Consider the following 26,267-nt stretch of genomic DNA (forward strand, 5'->3'; position numbering starts at 1 on the left):
TGTGTCCACCGACAACTAAAAAATATATATTAAAAAAAAAGAAAAAGATGAGGTCGGGGTGAAACTCACAGCAGTGACAAGACACCTTTATTCCCTTTCTTTCTTGGCAGACGTGAACAGCACAATGGGGTGCAAAGTTCTGCTCCGACTTGGTCACCAGATGCTGCGGCGGAAGGTGGTGGACTGCAGCCGGGAGGAGAGCCGGCTGTCCCGCTGCTTGAACACCTTCGACCTGGTGGCCCTGGGGGTGGGCAGCACACTGGGCGCAGGTGTCTACGTCCTGGCTGGAGCCGTGGCCCGTGAGGACGCCGGCCCTGCCATCGTCATCTCCTTCCTGATCGCCGCGCTGGCCTCCGTGCTGGCTGGCCTGTGCTACGGAGAGTTTGGGGCTCGCGTCCCCAAGACAGGCTCGGCCTACCTCTACAGCTACGTGACCGTGGGGGAGCTCTGGGCCTTCATCACGGGCTGGAATCTGATCCTCTCCTACATCATCGGTAGGTCCCGGCAGACCTCCTCCACTTGTTCCCCGCTCCCCAGGGGGCCCCTCTTGGCTCCCCAGGAAGACGGGCTGCTCCTCCCCAGGAGCTCCTTCCCTTCAGGGCTGTCCATGTTGCCTTTCGTGTTTATGGGAGGTGTTCAGCTGCCCGTGGGTATCGCTGTAGTGAACTGCCCCAGAGGCAGGGGCAAGCCAAGCCCCACCCCCTTCACTCAAGAGATATGGGATTAATAAGCTGTTTCTAATTAGTTAAAAAGTCATTTAGTTTCTTTGAGTATTTTTTCTGGTTATTCAATATATCACCAATTAAAGAAAATGGAGAAATAGAGAAAAGCACCAAGAAAGCAGAGCTATTCAACCTGAGAACCCAGAGAGACGGATTCTCTTATTCATTCATTCATTCATTCATTCATTTATTCTTTCTCTTAAGAAGCACCGTGTCTGTTGAGTGTTTATTCTGTGCTGAGCATTTTGCTGGGCATTCGGGATACAATGGAAGAATAAGGCTCGTAAGAACTTACTATCTGGAGTATAACAGATTTGTATTGCTAATATATTTGTAAATTTAAATGTCTATTTTTGTGCAGTATGTCTCTTTATACAATAGGATACATTAATTTCTCAATATTAGCCATTTTTTGTGGTCCTATTGCTAGTGGTTGCACACCATTATATAGATTCATAAACATAGCACAGTTGTATTGGATGTCCTTGTGAGATGTTCAAATCATTTTCACATATGTTATTATGTGTCGCCTCTGACCCTCTGTCCTTCCAGGGAACCTGTTTCTCACTGGGCATCAGCATTAAACATGACCACCCAGCAAGCAGAGCCACCAAACATATAATCTTTTTGATGGGGTAGGAGAAACTGCTTTACTTCTCTTCATGATCTTGGTGTTTTGATCACAACTGAAGGTGACCACATCAGTGCAAAAGAAAGACCTAAATATAAGAGTAAGCAAAGGATATGAATGGTCACTTCACAAAAGTAGAAATTCAGGTGGCCACTAAATGTTCTTCTTTTTCTTTTTTAAAACAAACTTTCTCTTAATATTGTTCAAAGAAACAGATGTGGTAAGTGGAGTCTTGTGACTCCTGGCTCACTTTGTGTCCTTCTCCTGGGAACCTGTACAAGGTGCTGCCCTCTGGGACTCTTGTGGCCTCATCTCTGCATGAGGGACACTACTGCTTCTTCACCAGGCCAGCTGGCAGAGGTCAATGTGCAGGCCCTTTGAGGAGCACCTTCTCTTTCTTTTGAGTATCTGCTGAGAGCCAGCAGAGCTTACTCTTCTGAATTCTAAAATAAAATTCACAATGGTTTTCTTTTTTTTTTTCAGTGCAACATCAAAACTTGTAACCACAAATGGCTCTCACACTACACTGCAGTCTCTCAGTGACAATGTAGCTATTTTAAAAGGACTGTTATGTTTTCAGAGGATTTACCTGGGCATAAAACAAAAACACTGAGCATGAAGTGTTTACTGCTTCTAGACCAACAAATAAGAGTCTTTATCAAAGTGCTATTTGCTTGTGTAAGGCTGATGCATGTATTATGGAAATTTATTCCTAGCTTTAGCTATTGGGGAAGGGCAAATTTTCCAACTTTTTTTTTTTTTTTTAACCATGATTCAGAAATGGGAAGTGGGTGGGCTGGGAAGAAAGCCCAGGGCAGTCCCTGGCATCCAGCAGGGTGGGGTCTGGGAGCTCAAATGCAGTGATCTAGCCTCATTAGGGGTACAGGGGAGACAGTGAGACCAAATCTTTTCATTTAGGTTGTGATCTTCAGAAGCAGAATTCATAATAAGTTGTTATTTAGGATGAAGAAGCATGGTTACGTTTTTGAGATGTTGGAAAAATACTGAAACCAAGTAATGAAATTGAATCCTGTGCAGATCACTATGGAAAAATTCTGTGGATAATTCAGACCAGTTACTGGCAAGGCCCTGAAAGTAAAGGAAAATACTATATGCAAATATTGGAATTTTAGTGACATTTCCTGACAAACACTAGTGGAAAAGCAATGACTCTCTTTAGAATTAAATAAGAGAGAGAGAGAGAGAGAGAGAGAAAGCAGCCAGCTGCTCTTGGCCTTTGGGGTGCAGCTTGTGTCTGTGTTCCTTGTGGCCATGAGATGCATGGAGATGCATGGGGCTTCATCTATGGTCCTGCATGGTGGGACACTGTGGCTTCTGGGTCAGGTGGTAAGAACTCAGATTGAGACCCCGAGTGGCACTGCCCTGGGATAAGTGGTGACCTTGCTCCTGAGATGGGGTCTCCCCCTTCAATGCTGTCCTTGTAGAGGGGATCTTGGGGTGCAGGTACCATCAGCCCTGCTGCCAGGGGGTTCCTGCAAAAGGATTTCTTAAGCAGACTGCCTGCTGCATCCCAAGACTACATCATGCAATCAATTTCTCAAGTTGTCATCAGTATTTTCTTTTTTTAATGAAATCAAATAAAATTGAACAAATGTTGTCAGAGTGCCTCTTAGGTGGTAGGGGTGACTACTTTTTTATAGGAATTTTATTGTTACATATGTATATATGCAAACATACGCTGGGTTTCAACTATACATACAGATGCTTCCTGACTTACAGTGGGGTTCACCTTGATCAACCCATCGCTAATATGAAAATATCATAACCTGAAAATGCAGGTCATCCTTCTAACATCCTAGCTTAGCAGCCCAGTCTTCTGCAGTCTCACTGTGTCCCCCTGTGATCATGGGGCTGACCAGGAGCTGTGGTCACTGTTGCTGACCAGCATTGAAGCAGAGGACCACACCAAATGTTTCGAGATCCCGCAAAGATGCAGATTCAATCTTCAAAGTAGTTTCTGCGGAACGCATGTTGCTTTCATCCCCTTGTAAAGCTGAAATACTGTTCAGTTCAGCCATTGTGAACCAGGGCACATAGTTGCAAAGATGACCATGTGAACATGAGGGTCTGCATGCATGTTGCGTTGAGGCCCACACATGCTTCTTTCCAGGCCCTTGGAAGCCTTCTCACACTTTCCCCTTCCCTCCAGTTGCTGGTTGAGCCTCTCTTCTGGCTTAGTACCTACTGTGGTGAGGCTGCTGTTGTGAGGTCCCAGCACGCTGACTGTGACCCTGCCTGGTGCTGGGAACATTGAGCCTGATGACGCACATTCTGTTGACAGTTGTCCTGGAATTACCGCATGTGCTTTGTGGCAGGTACGTCAAGTGTAGCGAGAGCCTGGAGTGCGACCTTTGACGAGCTGATAGGCAAACCGATTGGGGAATTCTCACGGAAGCACATGGCCCTGAATGCCCCCGGCGTGCTGGCCGAGAACCCTGACATATTTGCTGTGATTATAATCCTCATCTTAACAGGTAAAGCCACACCTTGACAGGGACATGGGGCTGGTGCAGTGGGTGGAGGACAGGCTTTTGTTAAGTTTGTCTCTCTTCTTTTTGCCATTTTTTTTGTTGCCCTGTGGATGGAACCAGGGCCTTGCACATGACTGGCAAGTGCTCTAGCTGCTCTAGCACTGAGCTATACCCCTGGCCTTCTTCCTTTTTTTTTTTCTTGTCTTTTTATCCAACTTCCCACCTGTTTTTTTTGGTAATGCATGGAGACATCTGTTCATTTGTCCCTGTGCTAATGGCTTCTCATAGATTCACACAGAGTTGGCCTGTCGAATAGCCATTGAATTGTATGCCATTTAATTAAAAGACAATCTTGGGCTTTGTCCATGTAAGAATATACCACAATGAACCCTATTTCTATATATAATTACAATGCAGTAGTTTAAAATAATAATAATAATTATTATTATTATTATAATAAGATCAGTAGAAAGTGGATGGGGAGGGAGGCGGAGAGGGGAATGAAGTCTTTTGAATTATGTTATGTTCATGTGTGAATATTGCATAATGAGTCCCACTACTACATAAAACTAAACTGCACTAATGAAAAGTGTTAAAAAGAAAGAATGTAAGGTATTGACTATAACTGTTCATGGAGTGAGATTTTGTTAGCACTGAAGGTTCTTTGTACAAGTGACTCAGGAATAGGAATCCTTTTGACCCAGTGGGTGACCATTTGAAAAGAAAAAGTAGTTGTTTGTCTGCCAGGAAAATGTGGAGGAATGAGCTCCGTCTGTCACACCAAGGTGTGTCAGGGCATTTAAAGACTTCTTGGTGGTTTTACACCGAACAACCACCAAAACACTCTTTCAGAACAAGTCATGGTTACAGTATTTTAAAATCCCAGATACTACTTGACACAGGCAATGACACCTTCTTATTAGTGGTGGTAGTAGGTGTGTTGGCCACTAGAATGAAGTTCTCCTTCATGGAGCGTGAGGCTAAAATGCAGACAGATTCTCATCTGGGGTTGGAGAACCTTGGATGAGTTTTAAAAACAACATGCCTTCCATTACACGCCACTTAACTGAAATAATTTCACACCAGCAGTCTCAGCAGTATTTCTGGTCCAGTTGGCAGAAAAGCATGTATCAGAAAATAAGTTTGCCTTACTGTAGTGAGATTTTCATTTTCATAAACATGAGAGGGAGGGACACTAAAAGAATATATTGGAGTGTGATGATATCTCTTCCCCCTCCCTCCTGTAATTAATTACTCAATTTTCTTTTAATGTCTGTATTTCACAATCCAATCTAATATGTACAGCAATTTTTATTTTAAAACATATGAAAGGTGTCCATGGTAGGCCAGGAGTCTCATATTAGAGTGGTGGTTGAGTGGCGCTGGGCCCCTTTTCATGACCATCAGGGTTTAGCCCTGTGTGTTGGTCAGCTTTCTGTTACCATCACATGTACCAAAAATAGTCATCTTAGAAAGGGGAACGTGTCCTTTTGGCTCACTTTTAGAGATTTCGGTCCATGATGGTCTGCCTTGTGGCTCTGGGCTGGTGGCGAGGCAGAACCTCATGGTGGGAATGTGTGACTAAGCAAAACTGCTTCCCTCATGTCTGGAAGGTGAAAGAGAGGAAGAGGAAGGGACTAGGGTGCCCATTTGCCCTTCAGGGGCATGACCCCAATTCCCTAAAGACCTTCTACCGGGCTCCACTACTCCCAATAATGCTGCTTGGGAGAGCAATCCTTTGCCACATAAGGCTTTCAGGGACGCTTAAGATCCAAACTACAGTACCATGGAAGTCCCCAGATGGCGTGATCACCTTAAGGTGGTCCTGGAGCCCATGCCTCAAAAACAGTGCCGTCATGATGCCCCTGAGCTATCGTGAGGTCCCTGAGCTGTTTTATTTTACTCAGTACGGTTTTATGTTTGTTTCATTTTGTTGTCTTTAAAGTCTGAGTTTACCAGCTGCAGTTGGTCTAGCTTAGACATGATTTTATATCCAGAGTCCAACGAGGAACCATCTGTGTCCGTGGTTCCAAAACCACAAATGGTCGTTCCTGCCAGCATGGCTAACATCCCAAAGTCCATCCGAATAATTTTTGTCATCTGAAAAACTCTCCGGAGCACGGCATCTCCTCAGAGAAAGTGAGACTCTGCTCCAGCAGATCGTTTGTTCTTCTCCCCAAAGCGGGAGTGACTTGGCGTGCAGGTTGTCAGTCCTCTGCTTGCTCGACACGGATCGCTGCGGCCCTGTCATGCCCCGTGGTGGGGGTGCTCAGTTCCCAAGAGGGTCTGGAAAGCCAAGCCAACTTGGGTATCTGGAGAAGCACTGCCTGGACTTTGATTGTTTAGGTCCCTGTCCTGTCTCTGGGGGGACTTAACCTAGTGTGTGGTTAACACACTCAAGAGTTGTCTCTGTCCCCTTTTTCAGGACTTTTAACTCTTGGGGTGAAGGAGTCAGCCATGGTCAACAAAATTTTCACTTGTATCAATGTTCTGGTCCTGGGCTTCATAGTGGTGTCAGGATTTGTGAAAGGATCCATCCAAAACTGGCAACTGACACCGGAGGATATCCGGAATTCATCCTGCAATCCCCATCACAACAAGTGAGTCATTTCTCCCGTCTCTTGGCAGGTGGCAGTTCTCCATATTTGGTGTTTAACACCACACACACACACACATATTTGGGGATGTAATTGACTAAGATAATATTTGCCTTTCAAAACTAACATCATCTGAATTTGTTAAGGTGTTTTGCTTTGCTGTTTTTTACAGTGAAGGAGCTGAGGGTGTTGGGCATGTTTGGAGTTTCTGCTCAGGTTTGTTCCCTGGACAGAACATTGCCTGACGAGGAACTTCAAATTTATGTAGTCCGGGGTGGTTGTGAGACTCTTTAATCTTTTCCCTTATTTTTGCTGACAAGACTAACCTGTGAATTTTCATATTCAAAAGATTTTCTCTGCGGTTCCTTGGTGATACCACTTTATTTCGAAACACCTTCCTATAATATCATCAATGTGGAACTTTGATCAGGGGATCTCTCTTTCACATCTGTCTTGGGCTGCCGAGCCCTGACACAGGAGGGCCCCAGCACCCTGATGTTTGCCCTTCCGGATGCCCAGAGCTGAAGGTGGGTGGAGAGCTGGCTTCCACCCAGGAAGCCCTCCCCAACCAGCTCTTATTTAGGAAACAAAGGCAAACAATCAATGTATCTTTTTTCATCCTCTGCTAGAGATTTTCAGGTGAATCTTAGTCTCCCAGGATGGAGAAGAGTTTGGTTTTATCTGTGATTGTTTTCATTAAGGCTAATGGTTCAACTGCTATATGGTGGAGACCTTCCTCATAGGCAGTAGCTTTACGTCATTACGTTGAGGTGCCAGGTCCTTTTGTGAGCATTCCTGCAGGGGCTGGCCAGCTTAGAAGCCCAGACTTCTGTCCCGTCTGTCATCCCTAGTAATGTCTTTTGTTGTCCTCCCCTGCCTGGTCAGTGCACTGCTGTGGGCACAAGCATGAGCCCACTTTTCCAGAAGGGAGAAGAGAGGATTGGGGAGAGTGTGCCTAGGGCTTCTGAGGATGGACACAGAAGACACATGTCACTCTGTCACATTCCTTTGGCAGGACCTAGTGGGTGGCCACATCTAGCTGCAAGAAATGCAGAAGAACACTATGTCCCACCAGGACCTCGGCATTAACGCAAACCAAGTTGGTCATTGGTTAAGGGCCAGGGGTCTGATCAGCAAGAGTGTGATGTGTGACTACTGGATGTGCACAGGGAGGTGTTGAATGAGATGCATGAAACGTCACTAATGCTGCTATTATGTGGTTATCAGTTCCAATAAAAATCAGCCTTCCCTTTCCAAACACTATGACAGAGGAATAAGGACTTTTACCATATCATTCCCCAGCATTCCAGAGCCGTATTTATACCAAATTTATTAATTCAGGGTGGAGTAAAGCTAATTCAAAATATGCTTTGAAGTACTATCATAGCAGACTTTGAAAACTTTGAGAGCATATTTTGCTGGTTCCTGTTTTCAGGTCAGAAGAGGGCTCTTCTTGTTTCTTGGTTGCTAGTCAAAATTTAATTTTATTATTTCTATCAAGAGATTGACTGTGTCAGCCACGGTATTGCTTTCATGGGTCATCCTTCTCTGGTTGCCCTGGAGATGATGAACTGCCCTGGTCTTCCAGACAGAGAAGTGTTTGTTGCCCTGGCCTCCTGGTCACGGGTGGTGCTCCTCAGTTCCAACTGTAGACCTGGGACACTGCAGTTGGGGTGGCAAGGGACCAGTCACTTTAAGAAGTGGAATTCTGTAGGCCGGCAGAAGAGCTGGTTCTTTTGTTTTATTAAAATCTCCAGCTGCAGATTTGTGTCTAGGACAATGGCCATGAAGTCTTGCATGAAATTGCTTGTCCCACTGAAATAACGGGGCTCTTCCCAACCAAAGGATGGCACAGGAGCTTCAGAGTGAGAGGTTGGGAGGATTTTCTGATGACTTTTCTTTCTGTGACTGGTAGGAAAGCCCTCCAGCCTAGGTTGGTCGGTCTCTGGGTCTGGGACAGGAGTGACACCTTCTGTCTGGATAGCTCCTTGCCGCCTTGACTTGTGCATCCTCTGGCTTTACCCTGTGTCCTGGAAATGGCTAACACATGAAGTAACCCGAACTCATCCCGGCCACATGGGAGTCTGCTGAGGTTTTGTTGGGTGGTGTCTGTTACGGTGGAAAAATCACACAGGCTTCCTGAGATAAAGACGTAGCTTTCTGCAGTCAACATGTGGACATGGTCAGTCCAGCATCTTGCATTCCTTGGATGAGGAATCCACTTCCTCCATTTCATCGCTTTGTCCATGACCCACATTTCCAAGACCACCCCAGAGCCCACAATGGCTGCTCCTCCCACTCCATGCAGCAGGAAGGAGAAAGGAAAAGGAGAAGAGCACCCTCCCTCCCCGCCCTCATCTGGGGCATTTCTCAGAAGATGTGCACACCACGTCTGCTTTGATGTCCTTGAACACAGTCGCGTGACTGCACCTACAGCTGGAGGATCTGAGAAGTGCACAGTCTCGATTCCGAGTGGCCATGTGGCCCACTAAAATAATGTAGAAGAAGTGGGAGATGTCCCGGTCAGGGACAGCCAACAGTTATGTCAGGGTGTCAGGGAGATGTTGGGATACCAGAAGGTGATACCTAGTGGCCCAGACCCGTACGTTGTCACTGTCTTCCTTCTCACTTCTCAGTAGCCCGTTGAGTGGAATGCAGGAAGGCTGGTCACCCAGACTGCCAGGGACAGACGCTGCACTGAGGCCTGGGTGTAGCTTTTCTTGGTCACCAGCTGCCATTGGTTAGGTGGCAGTGGTGGCAGTATCTCACACCCCCATGAGCCTGTTTACCCAAGGTGGCAGTGCCAGTGACGCATGGACCCACGCCCCACGTGCATGTGCCAGTTTAATAATTGATGGTACATGAGGAGGCTCTGAAAATACTTGTAATCGCTGTGGCTTGAGGCGCCGTGGAACGGGTTCTGTGCTTATGTTTCCGTCCCTGCTGTGCCCCTGGGACCAGGAACACCCAAACTTAAAAGCTGAGTTTAACTTTTGGAGTAAAATAATCCCATGGTTCACGTATCCTAATGTCAAGATTTCCATTGAAAAATCTTGTTCCCGTTCCTTTCTTCATCTGCCTCATTCTCCTGCCCACCCCCAGTGGAGAGTCATTTGTGTTATTTTTTGTGTGTAAGCTTCTGGTTTTTCTTTTCACAAACACGATCCAGTGCCAGAGCGTGCGTCCTATTCCTTCCCTTTCTCCTCTGTTGTTTTGTGCGTGGTCGGTCTTACTTGCCAGCGTCCCCTGCAGATCTTTGAATGGCAGGACCTTGCTCCTGTTTGTAGCTGATGGTGTCCCGGCATCTGGCCTCGCTAGTGTCAGGTGGGGTTTGAGGAGCAGGTGCAGCGGGGGCCACAGCTGCAGTGGTTCACCTCTGCTCACGGCTCCAGGAGTCCACCTGACCCTCTGGCCCTCAGCTTCAGGGATCATCCAGTGCCCCCCACCACAGTCCTGGGAACCAGTAGCTGTCTTTGCCTCCTCCCTCTGTGCATCACCCAGAGCTCTTTCCTTTCCTCTATCCCACACTTTTTTTGTCATCAGTCTGGATGACAGTGCGCTCGGCCACTCGTTGCCCTTCTGTTTGCCCGTCTCTCTGGGGTTTAGTAATGATGCAGCTCCCTGTGCTCTCCTCCTCCCTGGCATGGGGTCCTCAGCCTTCCCGGTGCCCCGCCTCCCAGTTGTTTAAAGCAACCATCAAGGGTGATGACATCCTTCATTTTTATTCAGGGCATGTCAGCAGCTCACGACCTGGTGGATAGGGGCACCTCAGAAATGCTAGGGTTGACAGGGACAATTCACTTTTTTTAACCTTAGTCTCCAGGAAAATATCTGTTTTGAGAGTACTGATAACTAGGGGACCTGGGACAGGGACAGTGCAGTTGACTGGCTGCTCATGTCTTTCTCTGGGGGTCTGGGGAGGAGGGCATGGGACCAGCCGCAGTGGCTAGAGTCTTCCTGTTTCCTGTTGGACTCCCTGCCTGTCCCTCCCAAAGTCAGTTCATAAAAGATGCTTCTGGAAAGGTGGATAGTGTGTACCATCGTGGCTCTGGACTCGGAAAAACAGAGTCCTGCTGTCCACAGAGTTAAAATGTCCCAACCTAAGGATGGTGGCCCAAGGGGGTCTGAAGCCCTGGGTCTAACAGGGTGGTGGGGGGACAGTCTGTGGTCACTTTTCTTTAGAAGATACACTCCACTCCTTGTACCAGACTGCACCCCAGGTGGCCTAATCTTTGACTCTTTTTCTAGTGACACAAAAGAAGGGAAAGTCGACATGGGTGGATTCATGCCCTTCGGATTCTCTGGGGTCCTCTCGGGGGCAGCGACCTGCTTCTACGCCTTCGTGGGCTTTGACTGCATCGCCACCACAGGTACGCCCCCGCCGGGATCCCCCAGCAGGCAGGCGGGACTCATGCCACCCGTGGCCAACACGACGTGACACCTCCCTTCCTGCGGCTCTTTGCCCAGTAGTAACGCATAGATCTGTGATTCCTGTTGATGTCCCCCCACCCCCTTTATCACTTCCTCGAGTGGCAGTTCCTGCCAGGAAACTGCCTCATGAACATAAGTGACAGAGCTGGTTAGCAGGGGAGAGCGACGGCCTGGCTGCAGCCTGGTTTCATATGTGCATCATCTGGGAGAAACGAGGCCATTAGAAACAGTGTCATCCTGGTGGACTGACTAGGCCCCGCTCGCTGGAGCCTTTCACGTTTTCTCGGCCAAAGGAAACAGGTGTCTGCCTTAGCACAGGGGCACAGCACAGGGGCACAGAGCACCGACCCTAGGCTGTGGCCGTCCTGTGTGTGTCACCCAGGGCTGCCCCTCCACAATAGGAAGCAGGGAGGGCCCGTTCTGTGGGGCTGAGCACCCTAGGGGGCTGTTCTTGGTGTTGCGTGGGTTCCCCGACACTGAGGGGCCCTGGGTGTCATGTGGGTGGGTGGGTGGGCTGCCTCTTGCTGGTGACCCTCCTCGGCTGAGTCCTTGCCGATTCCAGGTGAAGAAGTCAAGAACCCCCAGAAGGCAATCCCTGTGGGAATCGTGGCCTCCCTCCTGATTTGCTTCGTTGCCTACTTCGGGGTGTCCGCCGCCCTCACGCTCATGATGCCCTACTTCTGCCTGGACATAGACAGCCCCCTGCCTGATGCCTTCAAGCACGTGGGCTGGGAGGGCGCCAAGTATGCAGTGGCTGTGGGCTCGCTCTGCGCACTTTCCACCAGGTGAGAGGGGCTTCTGTGGATGCTTCTCATGGGAGCCCGGCACTCTGGGGAAGGGGGAAGGCTGTATAAACCATGAGAAGCCGTGACGGGTGGATTCACCACTAACAACCCTCCTTTCTCTTGAACTCAAGCTGGCACCCCAGCCTGGACTGTGTATTTTTTTTTCCTTCACTGTTGCTTTTACTCATCCCCAAAGTTGCTAGTGTTATTGATACAGTCATGCCTCCTTATCCATGGGGAGATAGGCTCCAAGACTCCCAGGAGATACGTGAAACCACAGACAGTATCGAATGCCTACATATATGACATTGTTTCCAAGGCATATGTACCTGTGATTAAGTTTAATTTATGATTTAGGCTCAGTAAGAGATTAACAACCCTGGCTAATAATTGAGTAAAACAATTGAATATAATGCAATACAAATTATTCAGCATTTGTTAATGGTTTATTTCTGGAATTTCTCATGTAATACTTTGGGATTGTGGTTGACCACGGGTAACTGTGACCACAGATAGCAAGACCATGGACCAGGGGAGAGAACTGGGTCTTCATCCTGAAGAGCCTGAGACCAATGTTTGGATGTGATCTGGTTAACAGGGGCTTTCACCTGATCCTAACTTTGGCCTCTGGACAGGGCCCTCTTTTGCCCCCCGTTGGCCCTTAGTTGTACTATAAAGCAGGAACTACTTTGGAAAAAAAGGAATAAGGGCCTTATAATGAGAAACATTTTGCCCTGGGTATTTCCTGCCAGCCTGCGTAAACAGGGTCTATTTGCTAAATATTGATTTGCCAGAGAGAAATCCTCCTGAATGTGTGATTGCTTTTGTTTGATTCAACTAGAAATAATTGTATGAATAAATACAAAACTTCCCTTTCCTAATGATCACGCCTGGATCACAAGCTAGTTTACACTAGACGTTCCGCATTCTTTGTCCTAGCCCACTCTTGCAGTATGTGCTTTTCCTGGGGTTGAGGTGGGCTTTGCAGTTTGGAGAGAAGCCAGTTCTTGGTGAGAAATACCGGCTTCCCTCCTCTCCTCCGTGGTAAATTGTGACGGTAGCATATGGCGCCTTTGTTCCTGATGAGCGCATTTTGTTTTACTCACGTGTTTTGCTGTTTCCTCTGCCTAGTCTTCTAGGTTCCATGTTTCCCATGCCACGAGTTATCTACGCCATGGCTGAGGATGGACTGCTGTTTAAATTTTTGGCCAAAATCAACGATAGGACCAAAACCCCTATAATCGCCACGCTGACGTCAGGTGCCATTGCTGGTAAGCTCGGGAACTCACTTCACATGGTAGCGTCTTTGAGTTCTCCCTTCCCAGGGAGGCTGGGAAGGCACCAATCACACCTGTCTGAGAAATCTTCACCGGCCTTTTTAACTCTTGGGTTTTGCACTTCGAACTGGTTCATTGAAAGATAACTGCCCCTTGACAGAAGGCAGAGAGGCCAGAGGGCATGATAGGATTCCCAGACAGTGTGAGCTCTCCTTACCCTCTCCAAGGACAACCTTTGGCTTTCCCACCTTGAACGTGTCCCTCGGTGGACTTCAGCAGGTTGGCAACTTGCATGAGACAAGCCAAGTGAGACATTGGGCTATTCCCTGGAAATCCAGTGTCTTTGAATCTTCCACCCATAGATTCTCTGGAAAAATGAGGGTCCCTAAAAGTTGGTGTTTAGTACAACGTGCCACCAATTCCCTGGAGGATATTGAGAGTGTTGCTGATGAGGCCTTTTGCTTCTAAGTGTATAAACAATGGCAGACCCAGAGGAGGGCTCTCTTATCCAATCAGGTCCATCTCTGAGAGGCCAGTTTTGACGGATGAAATCAGTGGAATAAGGGGCTCTCTGAACTGTGTCACGTTCCAGGGACCCCAGTGAAGGAAAGGGGAAGTGAGAGGTTGCTTTCATGCACACTGCTCCATTAATGTGTTCGTAGTCTCCTTCTTTCTTGATTTTTTCATGATTGCATGAGCACTGAGAGTCAGGTTCCATCCCATTGTACAGATGTACAAATGGAGGCCCTGAGAGATGGAGGGAAGATGCATACCCAGGAAGGGCAGAGGTGATCCTGGATTCCTGGTTTGTGTTTATGTTCAAAGCAGCCAGGCCAACTAGAGCTGTGGTTCTTTCTGATAAATTGGGACACATGACAGTCACACATCAGTCAGGATTGGTACTTCTGTGATTTGTGGAATGGCCACTGGCAAGACACTCGATCATCTTCAATGCATGATTTATTTACTAAGTTATGTTACTTAGGCCCTAGCAGAGCGTGCTTAGTTCTGTGGGTAGAGAGATATAAAAGAAGAAAGCAATTTTTAAAATATTCATTTTTTTTAAAATGTAATTTACACTCTTGCAAGTGGTCCGGGTGGTCAGGTTGAAGGGGGCTATATATCAGAACATGACCAGTACATCTGAAGGATTAAGGAATTGGAAATAATAAAATTTTTTTCAGTGTTTACATGTGAGTTGATCATACAAAAGACAAGCCTTAGTTTCCTCCCCGTGCCAATAAAAGGAGATCAAACTGTAATCTGTCAAGTAGCTATAAAGCACATACCACTCACCAGGCCAGGGATTTGCTTTCTCTTCATTTGGCAAGAGTGGTAAGTATTTGGTTTTCTGAAATCACCTCACATGGAAGAAATTTGTCTCGGGTTTCTCTGTGAGTAGGAACGTAGGCATCTGTGGCATGCACAGTTGGATACTGTTCTAATTATCCAGAAGGCCTTCATTGCTCTTTAATCCTATTATTTATCCTCCATTTAAATCTGTGTGGTGTGCAGTGATCTAGTGGGGCTTCAGAAATATTTGTGGAGAATAATGTTTTCATGTTTATGTTTTAACTTGTATTGATTGCATGTGATCTGAAAATATCCCAAGGCAGGTCTTGCCAAGTTCCTTTTTAAAATGGGAAACTTGACATGTACCCTGACATAAATAGACACACATCTTGCAGAAATTATAAATTTTCAAAACCCACACTTTAAAAAAAAATTTTAAATTTTAGTTTGCAGTGCTGGGGATCAAACCCAGAGCTTTGTGCATGCCAGGCGAGTGCTCTACCTCGGAGCTACAGGCCCAGTTCAAGCATGCACGTTTAATTCTTTTTGAGGCAGGGGGGGATATGATGACGGGGCTGATATCATTTGGAAAAAAACTCTTCCAAGTTTCTCGCATGTGGAGCGATTGATTTAACATGTGAAGAATAGCTCCACTTTCCCTGCTCACCTGCCTGGTTAGGAGCCCCGTGAGGCTTCCCAGAGCACCAGACTGGCCTCTGCTGCCTCCGATTCCTGTTGCCATCGGCCTGTTTAGTGGTGAATACCTAGCACCCAGTGACCGTCACAGTGCTGGATGGAGGACAGATGAGTGGATGATAGATGGAAAGAAGAATGATGGATGAGTGTTGGATGGACAATGGATGGATGGGTGGATGACTGATTGGATGGATGAAGGGTGGATGATAGGTGGATGGATAATTGATGGATGGATAGACGGATGGACTGACATGACTGTGAGTCAGTCGAGTGTAGAGGACTCAGTCACAGGAACCTACTTCAGATTCCGGCACTTCCGTTCACTCGCTGTGTAACCTTAGATAAGTCTCCTAAACCCTAAACTTCTGTTTCTCCATCTGTATGTAGGGATGGCTTGCAAAGTTTATCAATGGAGATCAAAAAGGATAAAAGTCCTCTTTATACAAATGATAGTCATTACTGTTAGTTATGGCTACCATCTGTCGAAAACCACGTCTATGTTTTAATCCTCAACATTGTCTTCCCTTGAAGCAGTATCTTTCCATGGAAAGGCTGGGGTTGGGGCTGGGAGTGAAAGCAGTGCCCCTCGTGTGCCCTAGATCACAGGTGGTGGGTGGTGGTCCTGGTGTTGACCTGGGCAGAGGACCATCTGTGGATCCTGATGTCTGTCTTCTCCGCAGCTGTGATGGCCTTTCTCTTTGACCTGAAGGACTTGGTGGACCTCATGTCCATCGGCACGCTCCTGGCGTACTCTCTGGTGGCTGCCTGTGTTTTAGTCTTACGGTACGTATGGCGTTTCTGGGCTCCATGACAAATGTAGGTGCATGTAGCCATTTAACATCCTAATAAAAGGCTTATGTGGATGGGCATGGTGGCACATGCCTGTAATCCCAGCGGCTCGGGAGGCTGAGGCAGGAGGACTGAGAGTTCAAAGCCAGCCTCAGCAACTTAGCCAGGCACCTAGCAACTCAGCAAGACCCTGTCTTAAAATAGGAAAAAAAAATGTGTTGGGCTAGGGATGTGGCTCAAGCGGTAATGCGCTCGCCTGGCATGCATGGGGCACTGGGTTCGATCCTCAGCACCACAGAAAAATAAAATAAAGATGTTGTGTCCTCCAAATACTGAAAAATAAATATTAAAAAATTATCTCTCTTCTCTCTCTCTCTCTCTCTCTCTCTCTCTCTCTCTCTCTCTCTCTCTCTCTCTCTCTCCTAAAAATAAAAAATAAAAAATGTGGCATAACTTTTAGGTTGGTGACAGCTCCTTTGGAAGTTGCCAAGGACAATGTGTGGAGTGGCAGTTGGAAACACTTGAAAAGAGTCAGGGTGGCCCCAACCTTCCTGAATCATGGGCCCTCATTTTTTCTGGGTAGAAGTTAGGAAGATACAGATGGTTCTCAGTTCCACTGTTGGGTCTGGATCCTGGGATTAAGATTTTGAAGGTTTAGGGTAATGTCTAAAACTGTCCAAATTCTTGGGATAGAGGGGACTGGGCCCTGGGCCTGGAGGGCACTGGGAGGATCCCAGGAACTGTGTGATGCTCCTGGAGCCCGGTTGCACTGTGACTGGGAAAGTGAATCCCCTTGCTTGGTGTGAGTGGCCTCGGTTGATTTTCAGGGACACGTTCCAGGGTCTGGCTGTTTCCCTCTTGAGGACAGTCACAGTGAAGTGGCTCCTGGGCCCAAGATCAGTGCTTGGTGTTCTCACCCACCCCAGCACCTCCTCCCAAAGCACAGCTCTAGGCTTCAGTTTTCCTTTTACTGCGGGGAGACAGGGCCCCACCCCAGGGATGGCCCAAGGTGGCACTTGTCATGAGACCATGTGCTCATGGAGACTCTAGTGTTGGTCACCCTGCAAGAACGTCCTCATTTCTTTTCAGGTATTTATACTTGTCAGGCTCAGGCCGTTGGTCCCTTTTCTGATGTACTCAGCACCTCATTTACATAGGACCTGAGCTGAGCCTCAGTGTTGGCTTTGTAGAATCAGCTAAAACTATTCTACATGCCTTTTATTCCTTCCTTCCCTTGGCACAACGCTAGAATGTTCTCAAAGGTTCCTCCACTTTCTTAATTGACCAAGGTCATGTTACACAGGGGACTCTGTGCAAAAACAGTTAACTCTCTTTATTGCTCACTCTTAGAATTGACAATATGCAAAAGAATTTAAAAGGCATTCTGTTTTTCGAAGCTGTGGAAGAGAGTTGCACTTTGTTCATTTTGGGCAAAGATAAGGAACCACATTTAAAATGGAAGCTTTTCTTGCAGGTAGCTCCTGTCCTGGAAATCATGCCTCAGGCTCGGTCCTTCACCCAGCTCTATAGAGTTATTTACTCCAAGGCTCTTGGAGTTTTAGAATAAATTGATCCAATTAGGTCACGCAAACAGAATTTCTCAAATCCATCAGCCTGCAGACAGGATTCTCTGGCTCTCTGCACCAAACAGGATTCTAGTGTTATTGCTTTCTATTTCTGTCCTTACTCTTAGCTCTCTGCAAACATGGTTCTGTGGGAAGTGGCCTAATATCTTAATATTCAAGGGCCCCTTCTTCACAGACGTAGAGAAACTCTTGGGACATTGACTGAGTTGCCTTACAGTGGGGGTCATATTCCCCCAAAACAGACATTGAGGGTATTACCGAGAAGCTGGAAGAAGTACCCAGGTCTCTTCCCAGTCTCTGTACCATTCTGACCCTCTCTGTCCTATTTCATGCCTTGTGTCTTGGGCAATTTATCTTTATTTAAGGCTTGCTGAGAATTTCAGTTGTATGTGCTCCTTCCCTTAATGAAAGCAGATGACCCTGGTCATGCCCCATGCATCTCTTTCCAGATATCAGCCAGAACAGCCGAACCTGGTGTACCAGATGGCCAGAACCAGTGATGAGCTAGATCAAGTCGACCAGAATGAACTGGTGAGCACCAGTGATTCCCAGACAGGCTTTTTACCAGAAGCAGAGAAGTTTTCTTTGAAAGCTATACTGTCACCCAAAAACATGGAGCCTTCCAAGTTGTCTGGGCTAGTTGTGAACATTTCAGCCAGCCTCATAGGTAAGAGCTTGCCTCTTCCCTGTAAGGGGTGTGGGGTCTTGCTTGTTGGCACTGTAGGGTTTCTTGTCATTGGGGATGGGGTGGGTGGAGGGAAGTTGCTGGAGAAGATGAATATCTGGTTTGCTAACAGACTGTGACATAAATTTTTCTGTCCAAATTGTAATTGATTCCACAGAAATGAAGTTCCCTCTGGACAGGTTTTGGGGGAGAACTGAGGGTACCTGTAGGAACTTGAGAACTGGTTGAGCTGTACCCCTCTTTTTTTCTCTCCCTCTCAGCAATTCTTATCATCATATTGTGCCTGGTGGCCGTGCTTGGACGAGAGGCTCTGGGCAATGGGGAGCTGTGGGCAATCTTTCTGGTCACGGCATCTATCCTCCTCTGTGCCCTGGTCACAGGCATCATCTGGAGGCAGTCCGAAAGCAAAACCAAGCTCTCGTTCAAGGTGAGCACCTCAGCTTAATAGACCTGTGGGGAGTCTCCTTGGTGCTCCAGGTACTCAGGCCAGCTGTCCTTGGGAAATGGGGCAGGGACCCTTAGGACACAGAGGGTGTCTGCTGAGGAAAGCCGTGACTCTCGGGTGGTGGGGTGCACCTCGTCTACGGGGACTTATTATAAATGTCTGTCTCGGTGGATTACATGTCATTTCCAAGCTTCTACATTTTTAGATTCTACGAATCATAGAATAGTTCTACCTTAGAGAGGAAGTGGAGAATAATGAGAGGAAAATTAGAAAGAAGTTCACTTTGGCAGTTAGTGGCTTGGAATCCACTTCCACCTGCTGGGATTTGCCGGTGGGCGTGTCCGTGTGAACTGGAGGTGTGGGGGTGTGCATTGCAGTCGTGGGCCACCCTCTGTGATCTGACACCGCCTTTTGTCTCTGCAGGTCCCCTTCTTGCCGGTGCTTCCTGTCCTGAGCATTTTTGTGAATATCTATCTCATGATGCAGCTGGACCAGGGCACGTGGGTCCGGTTTGCTGTGTGGATGCTCATAGGTATGTTAGGTCAGGGGTTTTTCTACCTTCTCCTGGGGCTGCCCCCTGCCCTCGGGCCTGTGAGGGCTGCTCATTTGTCTTGCCTGCTCCTTGGCTGGGAGGTTAATGCCACAGACCCTCCCTCGTTCCAGATTTCATAACACAAGGAAACACGCCATCAACTGTTTTCTCTAAAACAGTGTTAGGCCCCCCTGGTAGGTTTTGGGTCTCCCCTCCCTTTTAGATACTTGTCAAGGTAAGAGTCCATGGCCCAAGCTGGTTACCTCGTTGGGCTGGGGCTGGGTGTTACTAAGTACCAGGCTCGCAGTATTGGTGACAAGATGCCTGTTACTCCATTCGGAAGAATCTGGACTGGGCCTTCTGCAGCCTGGCCCGCACCGGGTCTGTGTGGGACTGTAGACCCCGGCAGGCATGGGATCACTGACTGGTGACAGTGTCCTCCTCACAGAAGGACAGCACTTCAGAGCCCGGGGAAGGTATTGCCAGGCCCGGGAGGCGCTTGACAGGACTCATTCTCTTGTTCCTGACGTGACGACCAGGGGTGCCTGTCTGGGGGTCTGCTGCCTGGGTGTCAGTGGACCCTCTCTAGGGCTCTGTCCCATTCCCTGTGGGACCCCTGGTCCTGGAGGGGCGCTACCTGGGTCTCTCTCAGTGTCTGAGTCCTCACACTGATGCCCAGGAGCCCCTCCTTGACCTTTGCCCTGAGGGCTGTGTCCTTGCCAAGACTGTCAGCCCTGGGTTCAGGTGCTACAGCAAGATGGCTGCCTCCTCTACAGCAAGATGGCTGCCTCCTCTTTAGGTGAAGGGACAGGTCCTCCTCTGCAGTCTTGTACTCGTTAAAATGGCTGCTTTTTGCCCACTGCGGCCACTTGCTGGTGGTGGTGAGGAGCGCCTCTTCCCACCACCCCGTAGAAGTCCCTGTGAGCTCATTTCCTGAGCTTCCTCCCATGTGTCAACCGCACAAGGTGGCCCTGGGGCCGCTGGCCAGTCTCTGGGTTAGAAGCCTAGGCTGCAGGCCCCACCAACACCTTTGGAGTCCCTGATGCCGGCTTTGCAGGTTGAGTAGGTCCCCTCACCTGCAGTGGGATAGGCAGAAAGCCAGGAACCTGCCCCAAATCCCTCCTACCAGAAGCAGTAGGGGTCAAGCTGGGGCCCTGAGGCTCTCCCTGGCCTTACCCCAGCTGCTCAGGAATGGGCAGCGTGAGGATGCCTGGAAGGATGTGGGTAGCTCTGCATAGGAGAAGTAAGATGATGACCTTGGCCGACCTTATTTACGTGCTCAGTTTGTGCAGATGGAGAAGTCGGCGCCCGAGCGGCCCTCTGCACCTGAGGCCCCGTGTGTGCCGGCAGCCCCGCCCACCCTGCTCACGCCTCTGCTCTGCTCTTGGCCCACAGGCTTCGTCATCTACTTCGGCTATGGGCTGTGGCACAGCGAGGAGGCGTCCCTGGGCACTGACCAGGCAAAGACTCCCGACGGCAATTTGGACCAGTGCAAGTGACGTGCAGCCTCGCTGGCCAGAGCTGTGGCAGCCCCGAGGGATGTCTGCAGAGGACTGGGCAGCACCTCACTCTCCACCAGTATCATAGGAACCACCCTCGTCCGCGACACCCCCAGTGCCACCAAAGGTGCAACTAACCGTATTGCAGCCGCCGCCAGCGCCTGAGGCCCCGGCCTCCTCCAGGCAGCTCCCTGGCCAGGGCCACCTGGCTGTGGCTGGCCATATATCTCCTTACTTCCCTCTGAACAAAGAAAACAGCCCCTCTCCTCCCAGACGGCTGTGCTGCTGTGGCCCCAGGCAGAGGGGAGGTCACCTGGGCTCCCTCCCTGGGGACTGCTCTGGTATTGCAAGCATAATACTCCAGACCCCCGTAGCCATTTCCCCCTCAGCCCCAAACAGCCAGCCATAGATGCAAGATGAGTACCACAAAAGTGTGTCCCCAGCAGTGCCATCCCAGAGCCGAGTGACAGCAATCCACTAGAAGAATAACAGGGCTGTTTGACTTCCCTTGCTCCTGCCTTCTGAGTTGCTTCCAGGTGGAGTGTTAGGACTGGGCCCCTGCCCACAGTGCCCTCTGAGCAGGTTGGCTCTGACACCGTCACAGACCCAGCCCACCGCGGGGGAGCAGGACCGAGGGCAGGCGGTTCATCCTAGGCACAGAAGACGGGAGGCTTCTGGTGCGAACAAAGGCCTTGAGGTCAGGGGAGGGCTGGCTGTCTCGTGCATGCCCCTGGACCAGGGGACCTTCTCCAGTCCCGTTCCTGGAGGTCAGGAAGAGTTCCTGCTGCTCTGGTGTCTGTCGCTGCTGGCCATGTGTCCTGAGTCACTGGAACACTGTGTTTGTGTAGGACTGGCCCCAGAAGAGTTTCACACTCTGGGGTCTTTTCCATTCACTAAGTCTTGCCCTCTGGTGGCTTGCGCACCAGTCTTTTGGATCTTATAAGGTTCTCAAAACAGGTGGCGGCTCGGTCTGCGGTTGTGACACTTCTGCCCCCTGACATGGTCTGTTTGGCTTCTGATGTGTAAGGAAATTGAATCCTCCTGTTAGTTGTGAGTCACTCCACTAGATTAAGTTGGGGCTTAACATTAACTTGGAAAATGGCCAAACAGTGACTGTGAGCCGCTGGCCTCTGGGTCGGGGTGTGTGGTCCACCAGGAGGCAAGTTGGAGTCCTGTTGCCCTTGTGTATCTGTGGTCCAGATGCTGCGGCTTTCCATACCGTTGAGGTCCAGCGGAGACCTCAGTGTCCTTCTGTGACTCCTGTCTGCACCCTACACTCTGTCCCCTCCTGTAGCTGGGGTGGGACCCAGGACCAACACCATTTCACACACTCCTTGTAGATGGAAGCCCAGGGAAGGGGAATGCTGATGGAGCCTCACTTCCATTTCAAGTTCCACCGGAGCCCACAGGGAGGGTGAGAGAGAGCCGCATTTTAGACACCACAGAGAAATAGCTGCTGCTTTTAAAGCTTAGATTCCTGTTTCTTTCCTGCCTGACCATTGATGCAAATCTGGTGGGAAGAAACTTGATGGATTGATGGCACTTGTCTTTTCCCCTCTGTTCCAGGAGGTTCTTCGAGAGATGTAAGCATTAGTAAAACTGCTGGGGCTGTGGCTCAGTGGTGGAGCTCTTGCCTAGCATGTGTGAGGCCCTGGGTTTGATCCCCAGCACCACAAAATAAAAATTAGGAACAATTAGTAAACTGCTAAAAGACCAGGTCAGCCAATGGAGGGTGGCCCATGGCCAAGAGCTAGGTAATTATGTCCAGTTCTGACCACTTGCTGGAAGCTTTATTCCAAATTGCATCTGTGAATGTCCCAGAGGGAGTATCCTAAGACCCCAAGGTTTGGGTTTCCAAAGAAAGGTATTTAAATTTATGTAGATTGGTGCTGTAAAATATTTTCATAAACATTAACTTATTTTGTTGGGGGTTTTAGTTGTCTGTTGTCTTCTTATGACCTATTAGGTTTGTTTGCCTGATTTTTTTATTCCTGTTATTTTTTTCTGTATAAGCAAAGAGAACTTGAAGGAATGAGGGTGAGCAATGAGGTGGTGGGGAGAGAGCATTCTGTTTCTTTAACTTTCTTTCTGGCTGAAATTTTTGTGCAAGCAGCGCTTGATGGTCTGTTTACAAGTTGATGTGTCGGCCTGTATCAGTCATCAATCTGCACGGTAGAAAGGGGTGTTTGGGGGTTTGACCACAGTCAAACAGTCTCCCATCACGGGAACGTGCTGACAACCACAGATCTGCCCTCCTTTCCTCAGTCAGATGCTTACTGTGCAACACAGAAGCTCACAGGGGTCGGGGGTGGGGAATATGGTGCCCCTGTACCCTCCCTTGTTAGAGGAAAAACTTCTTCAGAAAGCACACATAGGTGACTTGCATGAAGAGTTCATTGCTTTTATTAAAGATTGTGTGCATTTGTCAGGGGGCTTTTCTGTGTAATAGGGGCAGTGATACATGGAATGGTATTTGGGGTGAGCCTCTCAATTTTAATAAGCCTTTTCTTACCACATCCCTCATTCCTTCCCTGAAAATAAAAACACACAGGCAAAAAAAAAAAAAGAAAGAAAGAAAGAAAAAGAAAAAAAGAAAGAATAGTTTCACATCTCTTAACCCCTTGTGCAAATAAGAATATCATTCTCAGTTTCAGGACTTGGGTGGTATTTTCCTACGTAGTCAGGACGTGCGAACCTTCTGAAGATGCACCCATCCTGCGGAATGCCCTGTCTTCTCTTGTTGTCCACCGGGACCAGATACTTAGATTAGAAAGACTCATTTTCAATGAGTAAGCACCCTTTCTCCCGCCAGGCTCAAATTTAGGAAGAAGCCAATAGTAGGAACCCTCAAGAGCTCTGCTGAAGAATAGGGGTGATAGATGTCTCCTGAGCAGCAGCGGGGGAGCCCAGTGACAGGCTGGGACGAGAGCTGGCTTCTGGGTGGCACTCCCATCATCCCCGTCCACGCCCGTCAGGTGGACTTTTGTGCATTGGACACGTGGTTATCAATCCAAGAGGGAAAACTGTATACTCCTCTTTCCTGGGCCATCTCAGAATCAGAAGACTGTTAAATTCATACTGTTTTCAGAATTGCTCAGATCTTTCCCCATTTGGATTTTGGTTTTGCAAACGCAAAAAAAAAACAAAAAAAAAACAAAAAAAAAAACTCCATTGAATCCCTTATCTCTATCTGGCAATCAGCCACCTAGTTCCAAGTGCTGAGGCAGTGTTTACCCCACATGTCACTCCCCTGCCTGTGGCCGGAAGTGACTGCAGGACGAGGGGTTTCTGGGATTCTACTCCCATCCTTCCTAACCCAGGCCCTGGAGCGCCCCCTCCTGCACCTTTGGTGTGGCCGTGTGCACATCTGGAGGAGACCCTTGGCCGCCCTGCACTTTGCTGTGCTTCAAGCAGGATGCTGGGAGACTTGTGAGGGGCCTGCTCCCCCCTCCCGCTGACACTGAGCAGGCATTCTGATGAGCTGTAGGCTCTCGCCCAGCACGGTGAGCCTTGGACGCTGTGAGTATTGGACAGGAGGCCGGCTTCCATGTGTGGACATGCCCTGCACAGACCCCACCCAGCCTTTCTTAGGCATTGCTGGACATACCGGGCTCACTGCTGGAGCGTTCCTGGCTCCCCGCGGGGACCCACCTTTTTGATTTGAATGTGCCCTGTTCACTGACACTTTTTTTTCTTGCTTATAAGAGCTGACGGTTAAGTTCCGTTGGCACCCAAGTGCCAGGCGCCTGTCCTCGGTGGAGAAGTGTGTCCAGGTCCACCCTCTAGTGGGCTCCTGCGCTCCCAGGACAGGGGAATTACTGGGCAGAGAATGTGTGATGCGTATGCAAAACTTACAGAGTTCAAGTTCAGAGGAACTGAGTATATGTTGTGTATAATTGTGTAAAATTCAAACCCTATCTGTTTGCCATGGTCATGAGTATCCTATGTGAGGCTCCCAGGGGAGAAGTACATTTGTCAGACTTTTGGGGGGATCATGAAATGCTTCATTGATGCGGTGGTGCCAGATGCTACACTCCAAGTGACATTGTGGTTATGGTGCCTAATGGATTCTCAAGGCAAAAATAAGTCACCCGGCTGTCATCTTTGTCACTCTTAATCCAGAGCCTTTTGGTGCCCATTGCTTCATTGAGCCACAGGCTCTCTTCCCAGAGGGACCTGGTGGGGCCAAAGCGCTCTAGGCACAGAGGAGCCCTCCAGGACCGTCCTGTTACCAGTTGAACTGCCTGCTGGCCAGAAACCCACGTGAGACAGAGACCTTGTGCAAGAGGATGTTCTCAGGGTGTAATGTGTCCAGCAGGGTCAGGAAGCAGGGGTGGGGAGATGCATTCAGACTTTGTTAATTGATTAACAAGGTATATAGTTTCATGTTTCTCGATGACAAACTTTTTCAGTTTGGGGACTTATTTTCCCATTTGAGAAGTTATAATATATATTTAAGATATGTTTCCTGCTTCCGTTGTGCCTTTCAGCTTCAGTGGGTTTAAGGATCACAAAAGGGTCATGATACTAATGAGGGTTGGTTTATTATCAAACCTGAATAGCTGTGGTTTCTCCAGGAAGTTTTTTTCTTCTACTGAATATGGAGCCATTACAAAAGAGTTGTGTGTTTTTTATTATGTAAATTGTATGATATTTTTTTGCTTGTTTGATGTTCTATTTTTCTAATAGTTTTCTTATAGTTTCTTATAATGGTGATACTAGATTTAGATTCTGATGCGAACTGCAAATCAGGTTGGTCTCTGCTGGGCCCCTCCTGTTTTCTTATTATATTTTATTTTATTTTAAGGACAAGCGCAGGTGTCATCCATCACCTTTAAAAAAAATAAATGTGAAACTGCTCTGTTTCTCCTTTTTTTGCTGACTACACTGTACATTGACAACTTCCTACCATACTTTATGTTGTAAAATCCAACTATTTTGTGGTACATTATCTCATGCTTCTGCAAAATCTAATAAATTCTGTCTGTGGCTTCTATGTATACTGTGTGATCTCAAGACTTCTAGCGGCTTTTGGCTGGGTTCCTCCCAAGCACGCCCCACTGTGGAAAGTTACAGATCTCAGCTCCTTTAGCGTCTTCCTGCTTTCCCAGAGCCAATGGTTTTAATCTATGGCCTCATTTTCTTGTATCCAGTGGGGGAATCCTTATCCTGATCACTTGAGCCTCAGCCAGGGAATCCCTCAGACCCACATTTGTGAGTGTCTTCTTTCTGCCTCATCTCCAAACCTGCTTGGCTTTGGGGTTCCAGAGGTCACCAGCCATTGGACAAATACTGGAGGACATGGGACTCAGCAAAAGCCCTTCCACTGACACCTTGGCTGACATGCTCACTATTTTGTTAGGGGGATTGGGGTGCACGCAGGGCATAAAGGAGCTGGGGGTGGGATTGTAGCTATTCTAATGATTGATATCCCACTCCTCCAGCTCCCTGGAGAAAGGACACATTGTTTTTGCACAGAAGGCAAATTCAGCCATGTGGGTCTTAATTCCCAGACATTGAGTGCAGTGATTCATACTGGAAGACCGGTTGCCTGGAAGATAAGGTTTAACCTTTGCGTTTGCTCAGCTGATGGATAGCACTGGAAGCAGACATGCAGCAGGCTGGACAGGGAAGGACAGCAAACTGCTCTTTCTGGTGCCCATCGTGTTTACGATCAGGACGGTGTGATGCGAATCCGTGCCAGGGCACTGCACACACATTTTGGGTTCCTTGGCCACACAGGGAATCAGACCCAAGCTTGGGCCATGTGAAAACAAGGATGTGCATGTGTCTCAGGAAGACAGGGT

The 26,267-nt window shown here is 48.4% G+C and overlaps 1 protein-coding gene across 4 annotated transcripts in view; it reads left to right on the forward strand.

The window, feature by feature from the left end:
* Slc7a1 (solute carrier family 7 member 1) overlaps positions 1 to 25,456 on the forward strand; it is a 74,855-nt gene extending 49,399 nt beyond the window's left edge. For all 4 annotated transcript variants that reach the window (XM_005317066.5, XM_078016177.1, XM_040281632.2 and 1 more), the window contains 11 exons: positions 111 to 494; positions 3,690 to 3,848; positions 6,271 to 6,445; positions 10,691 to 10,812; positions 11,436 to 11,658; positions 12,790 to 12,929; positions 15,605 to 15,707; positions 17,749 to 17,966; positions 18,245 to 18,411; positions 18,853 to 18,961; positions 20,357 to 25,456. In XM_005317066.5, the coding sequence (XP_005317123.1) occupies positions 125 to 494; positions 3,690 to 3,848; positions 6,271 to 6,445; positions 10,691 to 10,812; positions 11,436 to 11,658; positions 12,790 to 12,929; positions 15,605 to 15,707; positions 17,749 to 17,966; positions 18,245 to 18,411; positions 18,853 to 18,961; positions 20,357 to 20,460 (1,890 nt within the window). In that variant the 5' untranslated portion in view covers positions 111 to 124 and the 3' untranslated portion in view covers positions 20,461 to 25,456. The remainder of the gene's footprint in view (positions 1 to 110; positions 495 to 3,689; positions 3,849 to 6,270; positions 6,446 to 10,690; positions 10,813 to 11,435; positions 11,659 to 12,789; positions 12,930 to 15,604; positions 15,708 to 17,748; positions 17,967 to 18,244; positions 18,412 to 18,852; positions 18,962 to 20,356) is intronic.
* The last annotated feature ends 811 nt before the right edge of the window (positions 25,457 to 26,267 follow it).

The sequence above is a fragment of the Ictidomys tridecemlineatus genome, chromosome 6 (assembly GCF_052094955.1).
Source record: "Ictidomys tridecemlineatus isolate mIctTri1 chromosome 6, mIctTri1.hap1, whole genome shotgun sequence".
Taxonomy (NCBI): domain Eukaryota; kingdom Metazoa; phylum Chordata; class Mammalia; order Rodentia; family Sciuridae; genus Ictidomys; species Ictidomys tridecemlineatus.